Source organism: Dryobates pubescens, chromosome 4, assembly GCF_014839835.1.
Source record: "Dryobates pubescens isolate bDryPub1 chromosome 4, bDryPub1.pri, whole genome shotgun sequence".
Classification (NCBI taxonomy): domain Eukaryota; kingdom Metazoa; phylum Chordata; class Aves; order Piciformes; family Picidae; genus Dryobates; species Dryobates pubescens.
In genome coordinates, this window is record NC_071615.1 from 42001878 (window position 1) to 42024638 (window position 22761).

General features: G+C 42.4%; 1 protein-coding gene across 1 annotated transcript; it reads left to right on the top strand.

Annotated features, from left to right (window-relative positions):
- The first annotated feature begins 4755 nt into the window (after positions 1-4755).
- Positions 4756-12369, top strand: NUP42 (nucleoporin 42). Its single transcript, XM_054161182.1, has 7 exons — positions 4756-4903; positions 6045-6279; positions 6369-6463; positions 6665-6741; positions 9125-9211; positions 11460-11544; positions 11677-12369. Exons 1-7 carry the CDS (start codon positions 4786-4788, stop codon positions 12240-12242), a joined length of 1263 nt encoding a protein of 420 aa, XP_054017157.1. The 5' UTR covers positions 4756-4785; the 3' UTR covers positions 12243-12369.
- Positions 12370-22761: the final 10392 nt, after the last annotated feature.

Below are 22761 nucleotides of genomic sequence, written 5' to 3' on the forward strand. Positions count from 1 at the left end.
GAAGTTTTTCTCGTACCTATCTGCACAAATCTTACTAGAATGCGATGAAGACTTTTCATCAAGAAAGAGCAAGAACAGCAGCATAATAAAGAATCCCAGGGTGGGGATAGGTTTTACACTTCTCTAGATGATAATGGTAACTGCTCTCCGCCAGTGACTTTTTCCATCACTTGCATGACTGCATATCAATTTTTAAAGTTAGGCCATGTAGAGAGATTAGAGAAACACTTGGCTAATGACATCTATGCCATTTTGGGGAGCTTTCACAGACTTTTTGTTTTATTATACCAAGGAGATAGGATGGTGGGGAAAGCCCACTATGATTGTGCACTACAATTAGCAAGCTGGACACTTGGGACTGATTTTTCAATATATCTTCCCAGGCATCAGACTGTACATAGTGTGGATACAAAACCATTAGCAAAGATGGGAATGGGAAAGCAAAGTCAATACAACAAATGTATTGATTTACTCAAAACTGACTGTTTATAAAATGGCATGAACCAAGTCATTAAAGATACTTTATAAGATGTCTTCTAAAGTTGCACATGGTTATTAATCTCTGGTTTATAAGCATATAGTTCTGTAACTGTTTCCAGCCATCACAACAGTAAATTTGTTCCAGCAGAGGAGTTCAGCTTGTGCACAGTATTGACACTGATAGCTTGACATCTTCCAGCTTCTGGGAAGTTATACAGTTTATGTATGTACAGCTGTTCTGCTCCCATGCTAATTCATTAATATCTTTATATTTTTCTTTTTCCTAAATTTTGTGATTTTTTTTTCCAGATGTTTCTGTGAAACTTCTGAGTTAACTTGATACTTTCTTACCTGTACCTTGGGTCGATTTTTAGTCTTTCTTAATGCAAATCCTCCAAGCTCTCTCTGCTTTCTCTCTCTTCCCTTTTTCTGAGCCATGAAATGAATGTGCCTCTGAAAGGAAGAAAGTGAATTGTGCACTTGTTAGGTTGTACAGGCACTTTGCCCACCCATTTCCCCCCCTCCCCTTTTTAATTTTTTTTAACCTTCCTTTATAACTGAAAGCACTTTTTCCTAAGTATATTACATGGAGTTAATCTTTTTAAACTACTGAAAGGTCGTGGGACAAGCGGCTTGTTCCCGGCCATGGCCCACCTTCTGGGTGGCAACCCTCAGGGGCGGCGTTCCACCCCCGCGCACCGTGACACTGCTCGCGTCTGTCTAGCTGCTTTTTCCCCTCGAGTCTTGCTCTGCACAATTCGATGCCCGAACTGAAAACGGCCGCAAGGCGACAGGCCGTGTATACTCACAGCGCTCACCGGGGCACAGCCTACCGGTGAGAGCTCTTTCGGCTGCTGCGGCGAAGGGAACCGGCCTGCAGCCCTCGACAGTGTTCCCGCCGCGGCAGCCGGAACAGCCCTCAGGGACGCAGCGCGCGGCGGCCGTTAGGCCCTTGGGGGTGGCCACTGCGACCGCAGCGTTACTGGCGCTGGGCACGGCCGGGGCTCTGCCGCTTCCCCGCCGAGAGCAGCCCGCGCCTGACGGGAGCGCAGCCCCTCCTGCCAGAGGCGCTGGAACAGCCTTTGGCCCAACTGGGCGCAGTTACCTGACTTGCACAGGTACGGTTCGTTGCTGAGCGTGTTCTGTGCCGTGACCTGTGGCAGCACATTGAAGAAAGCGGCTGACTTAGGTCAGGAAGATCGTTCCTGTAAAGTGAAATACTTTAGGATGATGCTACTAGTGTTCTGACTTACAGCGCTGAAAGCAGGAGGGTTTGGGGTTTTTTTTGAGAATATGGAAGAAGCCGAGGCAGCTCTTAGGACTTCAGCCTAATGAGTGAGCACAGAAGTGGACAAGCCAGAAATAACGCAAGGACTGCTCTCTTATACTTCAAACCTACGTTATTTGTACATGGTTTGTTTTGGGGTGTTGTTTTCCTAAGCACCTGATTCAGATACTGATAGAACTTAAGATTTGGAAAGTCCCAGGACATTTTCTTTCAAACTTATGTGAAGTTAAAAAGTTGACATAAGGACAACAGCAAGAGAAGTGAAAGGAATTTTGTTAATGACAAAAAGTTCAGCTTCTCATCTTGAAGACTCAGGAAAGTAAAAATCATGTCTTCTTAGTTCATTTTCTTAAAAATATGTACAAATCTTCTAGTTTAGCTGTCAGATCACTCAACTTTTCTAAATCTTCAACCATAACACCGTACCTTCAACATACCTTTCTTCCCCAACCTTTTTAGATAAATTATTTCCATCAATGGAAAAAAAATGGCTGCTTCAGTCAAAACCTTTAAATGCATTGTCAAGAGCAGCTTTGGTAAGTGTAAATGAAAGGTAAAATATTTCTGTTCCTGACTTTTATTATTATTATTCATCTTCAGTAATTATTTTTCTCAGCTTTATAGCTTTTCAGACAGACACATCCCACCAAACTGTCCTGCAAATGCAAACAGTTCATTTTTGCTATCCAGATTTCTAAAGCATTATAGCTGTTTTTCATAGAGAGACCTTGCAAATATTCCAAACAAACTGTAGCAGATATCAAAGTATTAACTGCACTTATACTGACTTTATATAAATGAATGATAAGTATTGAAGTTGATAGGTGGGAGAGAAATTGTTTGAATAAAATTGGACTCTATAATTCATAGGTGTTCTGGAGAAGGTGAGAAAGACTTGTGAATCCAGATGTGTCAGAAAAGAATGCTTGAGTTAAAGTCAATATTGGATTACCAGGGAGACACAGAGTAAGTTGATTTAAGTGGAGTGAGTCTACATGAAGTTCATTACAGGCTGAGTATCACACTCTTTGGTATGAGTTCCTCAGTGAAGGTGAGGAAGTGAGATTTGAGCTTTAGCACAGAAGACTAAATGTGCCAAGGTGAGGGAACACACTAAGTCAAAGCAATGACATCAATAGAGTCATAAAACACTAACTGAAATAGGTAAAAGGTGAGAATGCAAGCCAGAAGAGATGCTCAGGTCAGTGACTGACAGGCAAAAAAAAAATCTGTAAAGGGTAAGATATTTGTGTTTCTGGAGAGTTTTACAGGGAGCAGTGTAGAGTCTTAAAGCATTTAGTTCATAGGTACAGGTGCATGCCATCATGATGAAAGTGATCAGGGTCTAATTTAGTCTCAGTTGTATTAAGTTGGACACAGCAGCTGTATTTTTGCTTCAAGCTGTGGAAACCCAAGGGAGTAGTAACAAAATGTTTAGATGTCCTTCATGTCTACATAGTAGCCCTGGAGGTTGATAAGAGATGTAGTAGCCCAAGTCATGTGAGAAGGGATCAGAGTAAAGATAATGAAATGCTGTATCCTTGAAGCAGATGGGAAAGGCAACTGGGGAGAAAGCCACCTGCTAAAATAAAGATAAAACGGGTAAGCTGTAGGAACAGGAATTATACCATGCACAAATTCCTCAATAAATAAGGCACAGGCTTGGCAGACTGGCGCCATTTGGCCAGTGACCTGCAGCCATGGTCACTTCCTCACAATCTGGTCTATCAGTTTGTATTTTGGCTCTCTGTGTTGAGATCAGCAGGCCCAGAATCAACACATTGCCCAATGCGCTCAGGAAAACCTGCATCAAGCAGTTATTGAAAGGTATTTCCCTGTTTTGGGACCTACTTTTATTTTTTTAAAGCTATCTGAATTAAAGAAGAGGGTCACTCTGTCATTGCCACCTTTTGGATTTGTTGGGCAATCAACACTGAATTCACAAGCAATGTTGCTTCAGAAAAGTTATTTACACCACAGGGCAAATTATCAGACAAAGAATGGGAACAATTTGAAGTTTGTTGGGAAAGAGTCCTCTTAAGCCATCACCATTAGAACTTCTAAATTTTTACAGTTTTTAAGGAATTTTGTTCTGAAATAGCATGTTTTTGTAACTTTCTGATATATGTACTACACTATTTTGTGGTTGAGTGATAAAATTAAATGCTTCTGTTGGAGTTAATTTTCCTTCAATAATAATAAACTGGCAGGTATCAACCTCTGAACAATGCGTTTTCTCATTTCTTGGTTATTTTATAGTGGACACCCTATTACAGACAGAAATGAATTAACAAAAAGCTGAAGTTCCCTTTTGTGTTCTGTGCTGTGAAAATCTGGGCAAAAACTACACTAAAAAGGCTTTGTCCAAAGAAAGAAAGTGTTGAGATATTCACAGCCTATGGTGAATAGACTAAGAGGCAGAAGCACTGCACAACTCTTGCTATTGCCGTGTCTTTTGCCTCTTATTTAAAGGGTTCATGCAGCCATTATGTTTGGAGGTAGAGGGCTCCTGTAGTCTCTGCCTAGCTCCATGCTCTTGTCACCTGGGAGTCACTTACCTCTCCCATTTGAGGCAGTTCAGCTTTCTCAAATTTTGGTTTGAGGCGTCTCCAAGCCAGCCCAAGAACACAAGCAGAGCTGTACACCACAGGTAGGTGCTGATAAAGCTCCACCATGCTTTGTTTCCAGCTGGTGCCGTTTCAAGCTTCTGTCCCGCTACTGCCCTTGCCTCACACACTCAAACCATCTCTCACATGAGACTTCTAGCAAAATTAATCCCTCTTACCCCTTTAATTGTCTTCTGCAACCACTGGTCAGCTCCTCCCGCCTGCTTTTCCTCCACAGCTGTGTTTGGCTGGATCCCTCAAGGACACCCAGCCTCCCGCCGGTGGCGTGAGACGCAGGCGTTGGCGCCGCTCTCGGGGCTCCGCCTTCTCCCCGGGCCCCGCCTCCGCCCCGCGAGCGGCGCACGCCTCAGACGTCAGAACGGCCGCGGCGGGCGCCGGCCGCTGGCCGCCATGGCCATCTGCCAGTTCTTCCTGCAGGGCCGCTGCCGCTTCGGCGACAGGTGCTGGAACGAGCATCCTCGGGGTGGCGGTCGCGGCCGCTCCGGGCCCTCTGCCTCCCAGCACCAAGGTAGGAGCTCGGCGGTAGGAGTTCGGTAGGAGAAGGAGGCCTCGATGTTGCCTGGGCCGCCTCTCGCCCGGGGTCTGGCGGCGCTCCTTGAGCGCTTGGCGGCGGGGCCTGCACGTGTGCCTGCCTGGGGCTCCGTGCGGTCCGCTGCTGATGGGAGCTTCGGAGCAAAGCGGCCCCGCTGCCGACTGCCTTGCCTCGGGATGTTCTTGGAAGCGTCTGATGTTGGGCTGTGGCGGAGGAACTGTGGCAGCGCCTCAGGAACCGAGAAAATAGTAAAATAGTTTGGGAAAGTCAGGATGTGAGGGTAGTTTCAAGCACCTCGCGATGTACCTTTTGAAGGGTGTTATGTAATTGGATATGGGTATTTGGAAGCGTTCTGTGCGCAAGAGCCACGATGGGGAACGGATAGACAGATATAGCGGGACAGTAGCGCGGCTGCAGGTGCTTTTGGGTGTACTTGCAGAAAGAGTCTGCATGGAACGCGCATATACGTGTCCAAGGTCTGAAAACAGAGCTGGAGAGGGCTCTGTTACATAGCAATGCCTTTTGCTATAACTGTTTGGGCAGGAGCTTCCAATGTACTGTGAGTTAAATTTTTTTTTCTGCTGGGGTAGTTACTTGAAACAACATAAACAGAACTGAAACAGTCGGGTTTCTGCAATACCAACGAATTGTTACTGGCGTAGTGATGGGGTTCACATTTATCTCTTATCCTAGAAATAGCCTGGTTAACTTGCTGGGTTAAGCTCCCTAAGTAACCAGATTAACTCATTAGGAAAGAAAAACATTTCTCAAACTTTTTAATGGCACAATAAGAATAGCTATACGTTGTGTTGGAACACAAGAAGTTCCACCTCCACCTGAGGAGAACCTTCTTTGCTTTGAGGGTGACAGCGCATTGGAACAGGATACCCGGAGAGGTTGTGGAGTCTCCTTCTCTGGAGACTTTCAAAACCCACCTGGATGAGTTCTTGTGTGGCCTGCTCAAGATGATCGTGCTTTGGCAGGGGTTTGGACTAGATGATCTCTCAAGGTCCCTTCCAACCCCTAACAGTCTATGGTTCTATGTCATATTGTTTAACATTTTAATAACTTAAGATTTCTTTTGATTTGTTTTCTTCAATGGAAGGTACTAGCCGAGGAGGAGGATGGGGTACCACTAACCAGAGATACACTAATGTTATCCAGCCATCTACCTTTAAGTCTAATTCATGGGATGGCAGCAGAGATCAAGGAGGAGGATTTTTTGGCTCTTCAGACTTTGGATCATCAGGTGACAGCAGCAGAAATGCAGGCTTTTCACAGAACAGATTCTCTGCATTAGCAAACAGTCAAAGTACTGCTGATGGCTATAAAGATGAAGAGGAGAAACTTCTGTAAGTTATAGTCCAATTGCCTTAGCTGGTTTTGTTGTGACTATATAATTTTATCTTCATCTGTGATTTCATTTTGTTTCATTCCCTAGTGAGTGTGTAGTGAAAGACATGGAAATATGGGAATCTTCAGGACAGTGGATATTTTCATCTTATTCACCGATGAAAGGAAAGCCAAACCTCTCAGGTAGGTGGTGTTTTTAGTTTGCTGCTTAGTGCTGCTGTTCAGGATGCTGCTTACACTTGTCCATGCTGTTGTACCTCTGCAGAACCACGTGCAAGGTGAAGACTTACCTTGTGATGCACCAGAAAGGAGAATGGATTGTGGGAATTTTGGCCATTTCATGGGTAATTGGAAACGTTAATGTACTTTTTTTTCTCAGTACAGGCTTCCCAGATTTCTCACCCGAAGAGTTGCATCTGGAGTATTACACCTGCAGAGCAAACAATAACATTCAGAACTATGTAAGTATTTAGAACACCTTGACTTTTTGTGATGTGAACACATTCTGAGAGAGCTTGTTTCTGTCTTTGGCTGGCAAGCCTTGACTCATTTCATTACCAAACCCCTAAGAGCCGATCATAATGCCAAAATATTTTTAAATTACAGTGCTCAGAGTAGATTGCAAAACCAGCTGCTAGTCTGTACACTGTACTGGAACCTCTCGTATCTGCCTGAGATCACAGGCTAAATGGTCAGTTCTGGGCTTAGAAAACTGGTGGTCTACCTGTCTAGACACTTCAGCTCCTACAAGAAGTAGTGTCAATAGACCTGTAGCTAGTCTCAGTTAAACCTATGATCTTTCTAAACCTCCTTGTCTTAGTCCTGTCCCTGCTCTTGTGTTTTATTTGTAGAGGTTTTTTAAGTCCTGTCTCAAGAGATCAGTATTTTTTATACTATTAAAGAGACTGATTGTTGTAGCTGGATTTATATGGCTTTAGGTTGAACACTGGGTAAGTTTATTTGATGTTCTTATCTTTATTGCATGGAATTAATGCTAAAAATAGAAGCTGTTTCTAAAGGAGTATTTCTAGAAATGTATGCATTTGTAGAAAAAAGAAAGAAAAGATGTGTCTTTATAACTCTTTCACTCTAAATCTATATATGTTGCTCCTCCTCCACAGTCTTAACAATGCCAAGGAAGCATAGCACAGTTCAGTGTTGGATAGACACAAGTGAAAACATATGCAAGCTGCACTGCAGTCTTTCCTCTTGGTTCTGTGTTGCAGAATGAATTGCTGTTGTAAGCACTCTTGCTTCTTGTGTTTAGAAATACCAGAGATGGGTGTTCAGAGACAGATTTATGGTTTTTAAATGGCTTCAATTAAATAATTAAAGTATTAAACAACTCAATATGGCTGGCTGTTAAAGTGCAAGGTCATGAAAGTCTCTGCATAGGTGACAACTGTATGCTATCGTTTTCTCCTCACAAAACACTTAAATACAACTTTAAGTACAGTATGTTTCTCCAAAGCATGTGTTTGCATTCTTAAACTAGGTCAACATCTGAATCTTCCAGACTGTTGGATAAGAGCTGACAGCGAGCAATATGATCTTCCAGCATGTGACAAGATGCAAAAGAATTATTGATGTTTCTGATGTAGGACCCATTGGAAAAATGAAGGAATTTATTTAGAAAAAGATTTCTTATTCATCTCTGGCATGCATTTTAGACAAGATGTGCCTTACTTGGTTAGTTTTTAAGGACAATTCAATTAGCCAGGCTTCAGTTGAGTGTAGGAAATTCAGATGTGAAATTCCTGAAAAGTAAGTTTTTAATGAACAGTCTCTCCTTTAATACTTCAGTCACAGTTACCAGACAGTATGGTACATGATCTGTGCAGTAGCCTGTAGGATCACATTAAAGAAAGGGGCTGATTTCAGTTAAGGAAGTTAACATCTGCAAAGTGAACTGTTTTAGGGCAATGCTCTTAAAGTGTTCTGAATTACAGTGTTTTGAAAGGGGGCATTTTTTAATGAAAATGTGGGAGAAGCGGAGGCAGCCCTTGGGACTTAGTGAGCACAGAAGTGGACAATCCATAAATAAAGCAAGGATTGAGGAATTTGTTCTCTTACACTTAAAACCTACATTATTTGTGCATGGTTTGGTTTTTTTTCCCAATCACCTCATTCAGATAGCGATAGAACTTAGATTTGGAAAGGCCCAGAACACACTCTTTGCTTTTTCCTTTTTTGAAACCTTATTGTTATGTGAAGTAAAATTTTACTTAAGAGCAGTAATAAGAGAATGTAAATGAATTCTGTATTAGTAACAAAACTTTTGGTGGCTCACCTTGAAGTTTCAGGAAAGTAAAAATGTTGTTCAGCCTGGAGAAGAGAAGGCTCTGGGGAGACCTAATGATGACCTTCCAGTAACTGAAGGCTGCCTTCAGATGAAGAAGAAGAAGAGGGACTGTTTACAAAGCCCATACTGATAGGATGGAGGGCTGTGGCTTCAAACTTGAGGAGATTTAGATTGGATGTTAGGAACAAGTTCTCTACCATGAGGGTAGTGGAACACTGGAACAGGTTGTTCAGGGAAGTGGTTGAGGCCCCATCTCTGGAGATACTCAATATGAGGTTCAACAGGGCTCTGGGCAACCTGATCTTGTTGAGGATGTGCCTGCTTACTGCAGAGGGGAATAGATGAGATGGCCTTCGGAGGACCCTTCCAACCCAGACCATTCTATGATTCTTCCCAGATAATGACGTTCCTTTTCTAATTCTAGAAATCTTCTTTCAGTATAGTTGTGAAATAGTCATCAAATCATTCTACCTTCTTTTTCTTTTCTTCCCCCCCCAAAGTGCTCACCAATTCTAAACCCACAATTTCTTACCCCTTTTTAGATAAATTCTATCCAGCAGTTAGCAGCACAATGGAAAAGTCGTCTGTTGCAGTTGAAAGTTTTAGATGCATCAACAAGAGCAACTTTGGTAAGTGTAAATGAAAGGTGAAATATTTCTGTTCCTGATGTCATTTTTTTATTAATCTTGGGTAAATATTTTTCTTTGACACATCCTACCAAGGCGCCCTCCAAATGCAAATGTTTACGTCTTGCATTCCTAAGACGTGATAGTTTGTAATGTTCCACCTTGTTTGTCATGGAGAGATCTTCCAAATATTCCAGAGAAACTGCAGCTGTTATCAAAGTATTAACTGCACTTGTACTGACTTTGTATAAGTAAGTGATAAGTATTGGTTTGAAGATCACAGGATATTGTATTTTGCAACCAAATATACATGATTCTTTTAGGGCATCCTTGCTTGCATCTAAACAGCAGAGACACAAAAATGTTTGACTCCTAGATTCGTTGGCCATTTTATTGCTGATCTATCAACCATTCTGAAAATCTCAACTACAGCATGTTATATTCTGGTGCTTGCAGTTTCATCTGGCATGAAAGTGTTTAGCCAATTGGCAGCAGAAAGACCTTGAACAGAAAGGTCTTAGAACACTCTTGAGAGCATCTGTGGTGGTTTAGAAATTTCCCACTACATTAGCAAAAAGCACAGCTCACTCAGTTGGGAAGCAAATGGAAGCTGTATTTGCAAAGCAAAAACTGCACTCTACAATGGACTGCAATGAATATATACAAATATACAGTATTGACAATATTATACAGGTATTTACAATCAGAAAACAGCACAGAAACCCCCAAACCCCTTCTGGTATCCCAAAATGAGTGGGGAAACTGCTCCGCTCTCCCCTAACCCCCCTTTCCCTCTATAATTAGAAGAAAAGAGAAAGATGTTAGGAGAGCTGTTAGTTCAAAGCATTGTTAGCATCCTTATCTGCAAAGTCAGTAGCAATAAGATTCTCCCCAGCTGAGCAGAAACAGCCAAACAGCCAAAGAAGAAAGGGAATGAGGTGGAATGTGTGAGATTGCTAGGGTACATCTCGCACATCTGGCCAATGAAATTCGTATAGAATAATCTTTTGCTTTCCTTTTTCACACCCAACTGTGAATTGTTCATATTTCTCCACTTTCTCTGCTTGAAATCTGCAGCTAACTTTTAAAGGCGTAGCCTAAAACTGCCACAGCATCAGAGAAAGTGAAAGGGTGTAAGGAGGAATGAGGCAAGAGAATGGTGATTGCGGTTTGAAAACTGCCCTATCTAGCTCCAGCTCTGTGTTTTTCATAGGCAATAGCAATGTGACTGAATAGCCTAGCACTGCTTGAGTCAGTTGAGCATGAAAGACTCTGAACACAGGTTTGGTTCTTAGATCCACCTTTCCCTGGAATCATGAAATCTGTGACCTGCAGGCAGATATTACAAAATCTTTTTGTTAATAAAGTAGTGAATTGGGACAGTTCCATGTTCACAAGGCAGCAACTGGATCATAGGTCTGGAATACTGTCATTGCAAACCGTATGAAAGTAACCACAGATTAAGGCTGGGACCTGGTACACTTGTGATGTTGACTTTTCCAAGCTATAATCAACAGACAAGACTAGAATTGTCCTCCAGGCTATCTTAGGATAGATAGACCATTTTGTGCCACAATGAGAAACTGATAGAAAGGTGGGAGAGAAATTGTTTGAATGAAATTGGAATATATAACTCATAGTTGTTCCTGGGAAGGTGAGAAAGACTTGTGAATCCAGGTGTGTCAGAAAAGAATGCTTGAGTTAGTATTGAATTATTATTGAGTCAGTATTGAATTGTTAGGGAGATACAGTAAGTTGATTTAAGTGGAGTCTACATGAAGTACATTAAAGGCTGAGTGATATGGTCACACCCTTTGGTATGTGCTCAATACTGAAGGTGAGGAAGTGAGATTTGGGCTTTAGCACAGAAGACTAAATGTGCCAAGGTAAGGGAACACACCAAGTCAAAGCAGTGACATCAATAGGGTCATAAAGCACTAAGTGAAATAGGTGAAAGATGAGAATGCAAGCCAGAAGAGGTGTTCAGGTCAGTGACTGACAGACAGAAAAATCTGTAAAGGGTAAGATATTTTTTGCTTCTGGAGTGTTTTACAGGGAGCAGTGTATAGCCTTAAAGCATTTCGTTTGTAGGTACAGGTGCATGCAATCATGATGGAAATGATCAGGGTCTAACTTAGTCTCAACTGTATTAAGTTGGACACAGCAGTGACATTTTTGTTTCAATAATTTATTGAAAGCTATTTCCCTGGTTTGGGACCTACTTTTATATTTATTTTTACTTTTCTTAAAGCTGTCTGAATTAAAGAACACAGTCACTCAGCCAGTGCCTGCCTTTGGATTTGGAGGGCAGATAACATCAAGCTTTGGGTCATCAAGTAAGTCCCTGCATTAAGAACCAACTGTAAAACACTTTCCTGAGTTTTTCTCCTGCATTATTGAAGTGCAGCAATGGTTTATGCCCCAGGTGTGCACACTCTGACATTTTTTGCTACATTTTGTAACGGCAGGCTTTCCGGTGAACAGCAGCAGCACCAGCGCGAGCACTTTCTCCTTTAAAACGAGCACTGGGCTCGGCAGTGGATCATCTGGGAGCTCCTCTGCTTTTGGGAGCTCCTCTGCTTTTGGGAGCTCGTCGGCTGGCGTGACCTCCTCTCCAAGCGTATCCCATTCTGTTGGGTTTGGCAGCTCGACAGCTCCATCTGCAGCCTCCTTCTCATTTAAAACTTCGGAAACAACTAGCGGTTTTGGAACTTCGGGGTTTTCAGGGTTTGGCAGTTCTTCTGCTGTGAACTCTTCAAGCAACACTCCATTTACAGCCTTTGGATCTTTTAATGCAGCAGTAGCAGCTTCTCCCTCGCATTCAAGCAGTACTTTATTTGGGCAGACCGCCAGCGCTTCTGGACAGAATATAACATCAGTGTCTGCGGCAGTCACAAACAGCACTGCATCAGAGAAGTTATTTACACCAAAGAGCGAATTATCAGCTGAAGAGTTGAAACAGTTTGAAGCAAAGAAGTTTACATTAGGGAAGATTCCTCTTAAGCCACCACCATTAGAGTTTTTAAATATTTAGAACTTTTAAGTTTATTCTAAAATGGTTTTTAATATCTCCAGATAACTTAACCGTACAGTTTTGTGGTGAGGTAATGAAACAAAATGCCTCAACTCGAGTTAATTTTCCTTTCAAGCTTTCTGTAATGATAAACACACAGGTATAAGCCTTTGAACACTTGATTTTTATAATTTCTTGATTATTTTGGAACTTATGTCCTTTTATATCCAAGAAATAAACAAATGGAAAATTGGTTAAAAGTTCTCTTTTGTCTTCTGTGCCGACTGCGAAATGCTGGGCAAAAAATATCTTCAAAAGGCTTTGGCAAAAGGAAGAATGTGTTGGTGAAGTATTCAGGGTCTACCCTGAACAGAATGCAAGTAAGGAGCAGATGCAGTGCAGGGCTGTTGTTGGACTGCCTTCCATCCTTCAGTTCTGCTTGAGGTCATAATCCTTGCATTAATGTAACATGGTTGGGGGGAGAGGGGGACGACCTTCAAGGCATTCATCATGAATAAGGAGATTGTGGTTTGCTGTTTTGACACCTCTTAGATAAAACTTTGCAAGCAGTTGCAAAACTACTTGCAAAATTAATTGCAAAATTACTACATTTATGTGAATTGATAGAGTGTTTGTTGTCTGGTTCTCAAAACTGGATGGGTGGTACATGTATTAGCAGTACCCTTCCCAAATTATTGGTATTAAGGTATACTGCTAAGATGCTATAAAGTAGGGGTCAGCTGTCTTCTAGAGGAGGTACTGGAGTGATGTGAAGAGAACATTTGTTGATCAGGCCCTCCCAATAATGGTTTAAAATTGCCAAACCTCATATTTAAGAGGAAAGCCAAAGTTTACCCTAGGATATGCATAGATAAGTGGATTGTTTAACATTTGAAGACACCCTTTCAGTTCTTGCTAAGGACTCCATGGGCCTCCTTAAAACTTAACTATCACTGTTTCCTACCAAAGGTCCATAGCAAAGGCTTGCTAAAATCATGTGAACAAATGTAACATTTAGGATCATAGAATCACAGAATCAACCAGGTTGGAAAAGTCCAACCTATTACCTAACACCTCATGACTAACTAAACCATGGTTTCAAGTGCCACGTCCAGTCCTTTTTTGAACACTTCCAGGGACGGTGACTCCACCACCTCCCTGGGCAGCACATTCCAATGGAAAATTACTCTTTCTGTGAAGAACTTTCTCCTCACCTTGAGCCTAAACTTCCCCTGGTGCAGCTTGAGACTGTGTCCTCTTGTTCTGTTGCTGGTTGCCTGGGAGAAGAGACCAACCCCCACCCAGCTACAATCTCCTTTTCAGGTAGTTGTAGACAGCAATAAGGTCTCCCCTTGAGCGTCATCTTCTCCAGGCTAAACAATCCCAGGTCCCTCAGCCTCTCTTCATAGGGCTTGTGCTCGAGACCTCTCATCAGCCTTGCTGCCCTTCTCTGGACACATTCAAGTGTCTCGATGTCCTTCCTAAACTGAGGGGCCCAGAACTGGACACAGTACTCAAGGTGTGGCCTAACCAGTGCTGAGTACAGCACTGCTGTTCCTGCTGGCCACACTATTTCTGATACAGGCCAGGATGCCATTGGCCTTCTTGGCCACTTGGGCATACTGCTGGCTCCTGTTCAGCTGCTGTCAACCACTACTCCCAGGTCCCTTTCTGCCTGGCTGCTCTCCAGCCACTCCGACTCCAGCCTGTAGTGCTGCATGGGGCTGTTGTGGTCAAAGTGCAGCACCCGGCACTTAGACTTGTTAAATGCCATCTTGCTGGACTGCCCACCTGTCCAGCCTGTCAAGGTCCCTCTGCAGAGCCCTCCTGCCCTCTAACAGATTAACACCTGCTCCCAGCTTGGTGTCATCTGCAAACTTACTAATGCTGATAGGCAAACTTACTAATGATGATACTAAAGATGATAGACCATGGCTACAGTCTCTGCAAGCCTAATAGAAATCCAGGCAAGTACTCCGAAAAATGATCATTTCAGTACAGAAGAATAAAAGTCTACTGCTCCAGCAGAAGCAGCAACCTAGCATGTAACAGATGGTATTTTCTCTTCCCTTTCGTCTCCAGGTGTGACTAGCTGCACTTAGAGACCTCAAAATGTGAGCTAGTAGCAGAGAAACAAGGGGGGGGAAAAAGCAGCCTTACAATTTTGTCTTGAAAGTTTGGCATCGGAGCTCTGTAATGTCACTAAATGCAGGGAAAAGTGGCAAGGAAGCCTTACACTGACTGAAGGAAGATGGACTGCACATAATCAACTGACTAGATTTAAGCTTCAGGGCATCAACAACAAATTAACAACAGCCAGAAGGATAAGGAAAGAAGAGCTTTCAGAAGCATGTTGGGTGAAGTGGGGCTTATTAACAAGGCTTATTAATAATACAGGAGCCCTGAAGTGAGATTGATAACTGAAATGGTAGCAGTCTGTTTAAAAATACTTGAAATGAGGGACAGGCAAAATCAATGAGGCTGTAATGCAGGAACTGATAAAAGGCAAGTAAGAAACTATTTGTGACCTTATGTAGCACAGTGGGAGTCCAGATTATTTATTTGCTGTACTGGTCAGGAAGGGAATCAGCTAATGGACTTGCTATAGTCCTGATAATTATTCAGGTAAGTGAAGGAGCTCTAGGGATGTCCTAAAAGACTGGGTAAATAATATATCTTAGCACAGATAGGTACTTATTTTGTTGTTGGCTACAAATAATTGGAGGAAATTCCAAAGACAGATCATCTGGCTTTTTTAGTAAGGCATGTGCTACAGACATTGAAGAGGTGTCAGAGGTTCGTGGCACAGCAAAATGTAGTTTGAGCTGTAGGAAGCTCCTACAGCTGCAGTAAATGTACACAGCTGCCGGAGAGCTGCGTCAGTGCAGAAGATTCAGAGAGCATGCAAAGTGACTGAAAATAAAGACTTAAGAGCAAACTTAAGACCTGAATGATTACTTCTCAGTGAAAGCAGAGGGTCTGACATGGGATGACCATCTTACTGAAAGGCTACCCTCTTACAAAGGAATTTTTCAAGGCGTCTTGACTAATGACTGGAATATTGTGGTACTTAGAGATGCCTCAGGAAGTTCTCTGCCTGGGAAAGTCCTTTTCTTAAGATCTGGTGAAACCAAACCCACAACCCTAGAAACAAATCCCTACACGTGAGGACTAACTATACGTGTCCTCGGAGGTCCAGCAGTCAACATAAATAGATCTGACCCCTTGCCTTTGAGCCAAAATACACCAGTGCTTGTGATGAGAGTCACAAGAGTGCAATGCTGAGCATCTGGGGCAGTCAGCAGTATGTGCCTACCACCTCTCCTGGGAATGATTTAGAAGGCTGGCCATAAAGAAGTAACCTCTCCCCATTGAGTTAAAGAGACAGATTAGCTCCCTAATACTGGGAGTGAATATGCCTCTCGGTCTCGAAATTACCTGGGCTTGCTGTTAAAAATAACCAACAACCATAAAACAGAGTTGTTCTCAGCAACTCCACCTTGGGCAATATTATTGTCTGCAGTTGTAAGTTTTAAGTCTGATCTGCAGAACAAAGCCAGGCACATTCTTAAGACACTGTATCGTGCAATAGGCTTCTTGCGGGGACCTACCTCCTGCAAAAGAATAAAATCAGACCTTAAAATGGAGGAAAGAGCAGCAAGAAGAGCAAGACTTAAATATCAGCAGGCTGAGCAACATGTTTGTTCAGGTGTGTGGATTGCTTTGCCTTTCCTCCACAGGCAATAGAATTTTTTCTCACTGTAGTACATGTGAGGCATAAGAAACAAGTTTTACACGTTAGTCCTTCCAGCAGGCAGATCTGCTATGCTGCCAATTGCATGGTAGCTGTCAGAAAGTGATCTGGTGGTTTTAAAGTACCTGTGGCAATTTTATCCTGTTCCACCTGAATTTCTGTTTCATTATGGCACTGCAGTCATAGCAAACTCACTGCTTTCTAGTCCACATCCACTCATGAAAGTCTTCTGTGGAGCCTTATCTCTGTAAATCACATTAAATGTGCCCACTCCATATGCTCCACAAAGTACTCGGATTAGTTCTAATTATACAAAACAAACCCACCCTCCTCTAGGTACCAAACAAGCAACATTTGCATTGTGTGCATGTAAATCCATGTGTCACATCACTGATGAGGTACACTTTTGATCTCTGACAGCTTAGCCTTTCTGTCTAACCAGTGCTGCTGTTTTTCTTCACCTGGCAAGTACCAGTACAGCTCTGGCTTGTGATGCACTTCAGTATTAAAGCCCTCCACATAGTCAGTCACACAAGATTTCGTTGTGGTTGACTTCTGCCAGTGTGGGCCTCTTTTTAAGTACCTTTAATGACAAAGCAGAACTACACTCATATAAACCAGAAACAGCAATTTATCACCTTGCCTTGCATATTTTAAAAGCCTGATACTACTTACTGTTTCTGTAGGAAAAATGGACAGTAGAGGAGGTGGAGAGGAACTTTCTGTATTCAATATACATTATCACTCTTGGGCAGAAGGGAGCCCTTAGCGTTCTCCTGTGGCCTGTGTGCTTGCTCAGCAGCTCCCACAGGGCTGGGGACCAACAGGCCCTTGCAAAGCAAAGCACTGCTTGTGCTTCACTCTAGGAGTTTGGCAGAGTATGAAAGAGGGACCCAGCCTGCAGGCAAATCTGCCTGCCTTGAGATAAGGCTGTTTCAAACTTCACTGTAGATCCTCCTGCCTGGAGTCTGCTTTAGACATCTCTGTCTCTGTCTAACCTATCTGACTTGCTGGAGCATGATGCCTTCACCACCTGCCCTGCATACCCTCCACTCTTCCCAAACTCCCTGGACCCCTGCTTTTGCATACCAGGGGTCATGACTCCCATGGCCTCCCCATGCAGATTTTGTGGAGGGAAATGGGCACCAGAACCCCATCCTCTCCAGAGGCCAAGGACCACCAGAATGGCCTCCTCTCCAGAGGTCTGTGCCTCTTCCTGAAGCCTCCATGGGAATTCACATGTGCATGCAATTCTGATGACCTGCCAAGATATGGTATTAAAAAATTATCATGCCTTGAGATAAGGCTGTCTCAAATTTTACTTATCTCCAAACCAGCACAAGAGCACAAGCAGAGCAGTACACCACAGGTGGGTGCTGATACGACTCCTGCATGCTTTGTTTTTCCAGCTCGTGCTGTTTCAACCTTCTGTCCCATTAGTGCCCTTGACTCACACATTCAAACTCCATATCACATGAGGCTTCTAGCAAAATGAAAGCCCTTTACCCTTTAATCATCTCCTGTAACCCTTGGTCACCTCCTCCCACCTGCTCTTCCCCACAGCTGTCTTTGCCTGAACTTCTCAAGACCACACCTAGAAACTCAGAGATGCTGAAGCCTCCCTCTCTCCCAGAAACGACTGCATGGCCTCCACACAGTAACTGTAGCCTCACTGCTAACAGTTGCTTAACTGTCTGTGTCTGCTAACAATCAGATTAACTTTCTCCCATTTTTCCCTTCTGAGCAACGCTCTACAGAGAGTAAGGAAAAGCAGGGGGAGAAGGATCAGGAAGTTTGCTGAAATCCATGATACTGCTAGAAGAAGCTTGGACATCCTAAGTTCTGTTTACATGGTTGATGCACAAGTCATCTTTTCACAGTGGAACAACAGAGCAATGCCCATCTAAGGGCACACATGGCACAGGTAACACAAGCAGTATAAATTAACCCCTGCAGCAGGAAATACCCCATATCTTTGCAACAATAGGTCTGTACTGAGATAACCCACCGATGTTGGATGGACATCTGAGGACATATAAGGCTGTCCTATCTGTGCTGAGAACACAAGAGGTTCTCTCTGAGCTTCTCTTTATTTCTCTACTTGGAGTTGGGAAAAATATTGGCTAACATTAAAAAAGATTAGCAGACTGTCTCAGTATTAAATATAGTTCTAGAGAACAAACAAATGCACACAAGAGACTTCTTGATCACAGCTGCAATAAACGGGTTCTGGCAGCAAAGAGATTTTCTCCTACTTAAGCAGTCATTGGACACATTCCATCCTTATGATGATCTACTTTGAGAAGGTTTATTCTTCCAACAATAACATAACAGAAATAGTCACGAACAGATGGAGTTCCAGTAAAGTAACTAAAAAGTATTTGGGAGCAACACGTGGAGTTTTTGGTTGGTTTTTGGTTTGGTTGTTGGTTTTGGGCTTTTTAAAAACCTCTCTCTGTGTGGCTATAATTTGTAGCTATGCATCCCAGACCATTTACTTAGGAGTCTCTATATATTGCAGCACTTGGTATACAGGAACTAAATTGCCTTTTACAGCATTCCCACCTCCAATGCCGGGCCCACAGTGATTCATACAGCCCTAGAGGTCAGCTGGAGGACTCAAGGGCTGAGAAGCCCTAATGCACACTATGCATCCTTCACCCACTGCTTGGCCTTGCAGACCCTCATTGTGGACCCCTCTGTAGAAAAGATGCCCCATAGCTGTGATGATGGCTGTTAGCCATCTAAGAGCAACCCCCATGGAACTGTGATTCTTTCCACACCATTTGCTTTTTTTCTAATGCCATGGGCAATTTTCAGGTGCTTAAGCTTCGAAGGTGATGATATTCTCAGCTGTTGTAAGAACTGACAGCTGGATGAGGAAGGAGACCAAAATTAGTGCTGCAACTGAAAGAAAACCAGGCAAAACTCAGCTGCTGTGAATACTCTTAGCAACTGGCTGGATCATCAGCACACATGTAATTTAGCATCTAGAGTACTTTGCCTCCTCTCTATGGGCACACAGGTTCCACTGAGGTTTGTGTCCTGAATCATCAAAATGTCAATCACATGGAAAATAGGTGTAACTATGCTGCTTACTGTCATTCTGTACTGCCACACTCTCTTCCTGCCTCCCAAGTGTTGCTACCTGTATTGGCCATGCCACCATAGATTACCTGCTGGCTCTATGTGTGTCACAAGATCTTGAGTTAATACAAGAGCAACCTTTGCTTACAGTCAGTGAATTAGATAACAGGCAAGTACTAAGCAGGGTTGCGTTTATCCCAGGCATCAATGCTGACATGGTAGAACACTGGGTGAGCTGAGGCCATACCGTAAAACCCCAAGAGCACATGGCAACACTCCTGAAATGCTGGCATTCTGCTGCCTGGATGATCCTTATATGATGATGAAATGCTTAACACAGAGCAGTGATAGATGATTATGCCCACTAAATGCTGCTGTGGTACTAGGTGGTTCCATTAGCAAGTTTGTTTTGCCAGTTCTTAATTACACAGAAACTTGTGAAGATACAAACATCAAAGGAATCCTTTTCCCTAACCAGATGTGTCTTGTCTTGACAAGGCTCTTAGTATTTAGATACATGCTTATTTGGAGACTTTAAAGGTAAGAGAAAGGTTACATAGACTTGTTCAACATTGCTTCCTTTCAATAGTTTATAAGTACATAAAAAAATTAATACCTTCTGGTCTCCCAGACTATCCACTACAATCCCCCAGGCTCTCCCTGAAGATTGTGGTGTATCTTTAAGCACAGAGCTGCCTGCTCTCACCATTTGCTTTCTAAATTATTAGCAAGAGACTTGTGTTCATCAACTCCTTCTCCACACAGCCTTCTTCAAAAGCATTACAGAACTGACTTAAATGCCAACAGAACTGGCATCTTAACCAAAGGGAAACAGACTCTTACATACACTACAGCCCTTACAACCATTGAAACAGTCTATAGCAAAAGGAAAGGACTTGTTCAATGAGAATGCAATGAGTAGGGATGGAGTCTCCTTCAAATTACCTTCTTTGTCTTAGTCTGCATTTGCTCTCATTTGAACAACAAATAGTTCTCATTTATGTTCTAACCAGACATAGTACTGGAGAGCCAGCCCTGTGTATCAGGGATTCTTGGTTTAAGGAGAAGCCATCTCACAACTCTGGATGACTTGGTGGTTCCCACCCAAGAGGAAATCACCTTTCTTTTGTTGTAAATAACCTGAAACTCTTTTTTTAACAGTTAAAAATAGTGTCTATTACAAATAAAACCTGAGAGTTCCCTGTAATCTGAACATACATGCAAAAGCATCCAAATGTTGCAGAAATGAAAACTATAAACCATCTTGTATAGAAGTAAAAGAGCCTGTACGTCCCTTCCCTTTCAGTACAGAGTTGTGACAAAGAGGCAGGTTCTATAATCTGAGCAAAAATGCCAAGATTGTATTTTCTGGAGCTTTTGGCTCCTATCTGCATGAAAACACAGCCTTGAAGTTTTCCAACAAATGTCATCTGATGTCCAAAACATGTGACTATAGGACAGGGCAAATGTCTCCCCTGTGCCTTTCAAAATAGATAGAGCTCTTAAGACTTAATAGATAGAGCTCTTAAGACTTACTACTTACTACTTGACTTCAATAACATGGTTTGTTCCTTAATTGTTTTATTTATGGTGGCTGTGCCTAAGTGCCTTGAGGACCTGGCACTAAATTCGGATTTCCACTGAATTTAGATAGCCAAAAACATTCTTGGCTGCTTAAACAGAGGGGTAGTTATCAGTGTCCATCATGGGGAGAGACTGTATTAGCTCCTGGGAAGAACATGCTGGGTTATCCAGAGGAAAGAGAATCTGGTTTATGATGTTCTGATGGGCTGCTCCACTAAACCAAAGTGTCACCTTTGATCACTATTTTTCCTCAGAACCTTCCAGTTTCATATGAATTAAAGAAATAAACCAAAGTTGCCTTCCAGCGTTTTCAACACTTCTACATTATTTTTACCTTCTCTCCTCAACCACATGGCCCTGTGCATTCACTATGAAGCTTTTTATCTTGCTTCAGTTGGGAAGATACTCATCACAAATCACTTTTGTGCTAAGACACAAGCAAAAAACTAAAGCAACCAAACTGATTTCACTGTGCTGATGGTTGAAATGTGGTTTAACAAAACAACTTTGAGATGTCTTACAATCAAGATATCTACCAGAACCCAGAGCTAGATTTTTGTTTTCCTGAAATATTGGTGAAAACAATATCCAGGCAAAATTCTGATCTGAAAAGTGCTACTGCTGACAGTGCTTTGGCCTGGGCCTGGTGCCCCAGTGATGCTATTTACTCCTCTCACTTTGCTGCCAAGCAGCAACACCTCCACAGCTAAGCACATGAAACGGTGTGCTCACCATGAAGTTCCTTTGCTTATTTTCACTCAACAGTGACCTCCAACTGAGTTTTACTACTCAGTAAATTATTGCTATCTAAAAATATGAACATTTGTATGTGCCAAGTGGAAGTATAGGGGCACAGGAGGGGAAGGGCACATTAATGTGTATCTGAACGAAATCCAGCAATTCAGCTGCCAAAACAGGTAAGCAGCTTCATGAAGTTTGCTCACACATTCAACCTTTTGAATCTCAACCTCGACAACAAATGCCATGGCAAGGTAAAGAAGCTCTGACTTCCCACCATATTCTAGAGAAAATAAATCTATCCACTTGGGTTGCGTGCTGGGTTTCATTACATTTGCCAATATCTTGATTAAACTCCTTGCTTAGGATAAGATGAAAATGCACGGAAATGTATTGGTAATTAAGTACTCTGCCCTCAGCACCCCTCTAATGTAGTTTTTATTTGTTATCAGAACATCCACAGAAGTTGAACTCTTAGGAAAATTGCTTGGAGTGCCTCACAACTTCTGTTTCCTTGGCATCTATCTTAAGCAAACACTGATTTCTCTTATGTTTCTATTTCTTATTCTACAAAGCACCATTTTGGCTTTTCTTGCCAAAATTTCTTTCTGTGTACTAATAGGAAAAGTAGGTACTTGGAAGCATACCAAACAATTGATAACTCAGAGATCCAATTATCTCTATTTCCACTTTATCATTTCATTCTTATTTCATAAAAACACAATTCTTTGCCTTCGCCCAGACACCATTCATCACAACTGCAGCATGAAAAATCAATGTCAATTTCTAGAGGTCTGAATATACAATCCAGTTTCCTCCACTTCCATTATGCTTCTCTTTATCTTCCTTTCTTTAGCACTATTCAATTTTTGTGTACTTTGATATCAGACACTTAGAGTACAGGATTAAATTCAAATTGAATACAATGACCTTTACTGAGAAGAACTGCAACTCTCTTACATTTGATCTGAATTTTTGGTGTTTTTTTTTTTACAGCTGTTCAGCTTCTTTCTACGTGCAGCAGAACCAAACTTTTGCAGTGAAAATGCAATCCCTTGCATTAGGCACAGAAGAGCTTTCTCTTCTTTCCAGACCTCTGGCATCCAGTAGTGCCCTGAGCAACCAGCTGCCATTAAGCACCATAGCTGAGGGAAGATTTGTTAAGTTATTTTGCTCTTGTAGGAGAAACAGTTTCAAGGATAGATCTAAGAATCAGATCTTTCTGTTATGTGATGCACACACATTTTATGCAGTGATGCCTGTCAAGGCATACAGTATGTCCCATGAAGAGCCCATAGCTCTGGTGATCAGTGCATTACACATGCCAGAGACATTTTACCCCTAGTATTTCACTTAAGCCAGGGATTGCAAATAGGC

Excerpts from the sequence above, each read along its gene's own strand:
- NUP42 (XM_054161182.1), top strand. The coding sequence starts at position 4,786 with ATGGCCATCTGCCAGTTCTTCCTGCAGGGCCGCTGCCGCTTCGGCGAC. Across the intron at positions 6,464-6,664 it reads AGGAAAGCCAAACCTCTCAG|GCTTCCCAGATTTCTCACCC; the intron begins GTAGGTGGTGTT and ends TTCTCAGTACAG. Across the intron at positions 11,545-11,676 it reads ATCAAGCTTTGGGTCATCAA|GCTTTCCGGTGAACAGCAGC; the intron begins GTAAGTCCCTGC and ends TTGTAACGGCAG.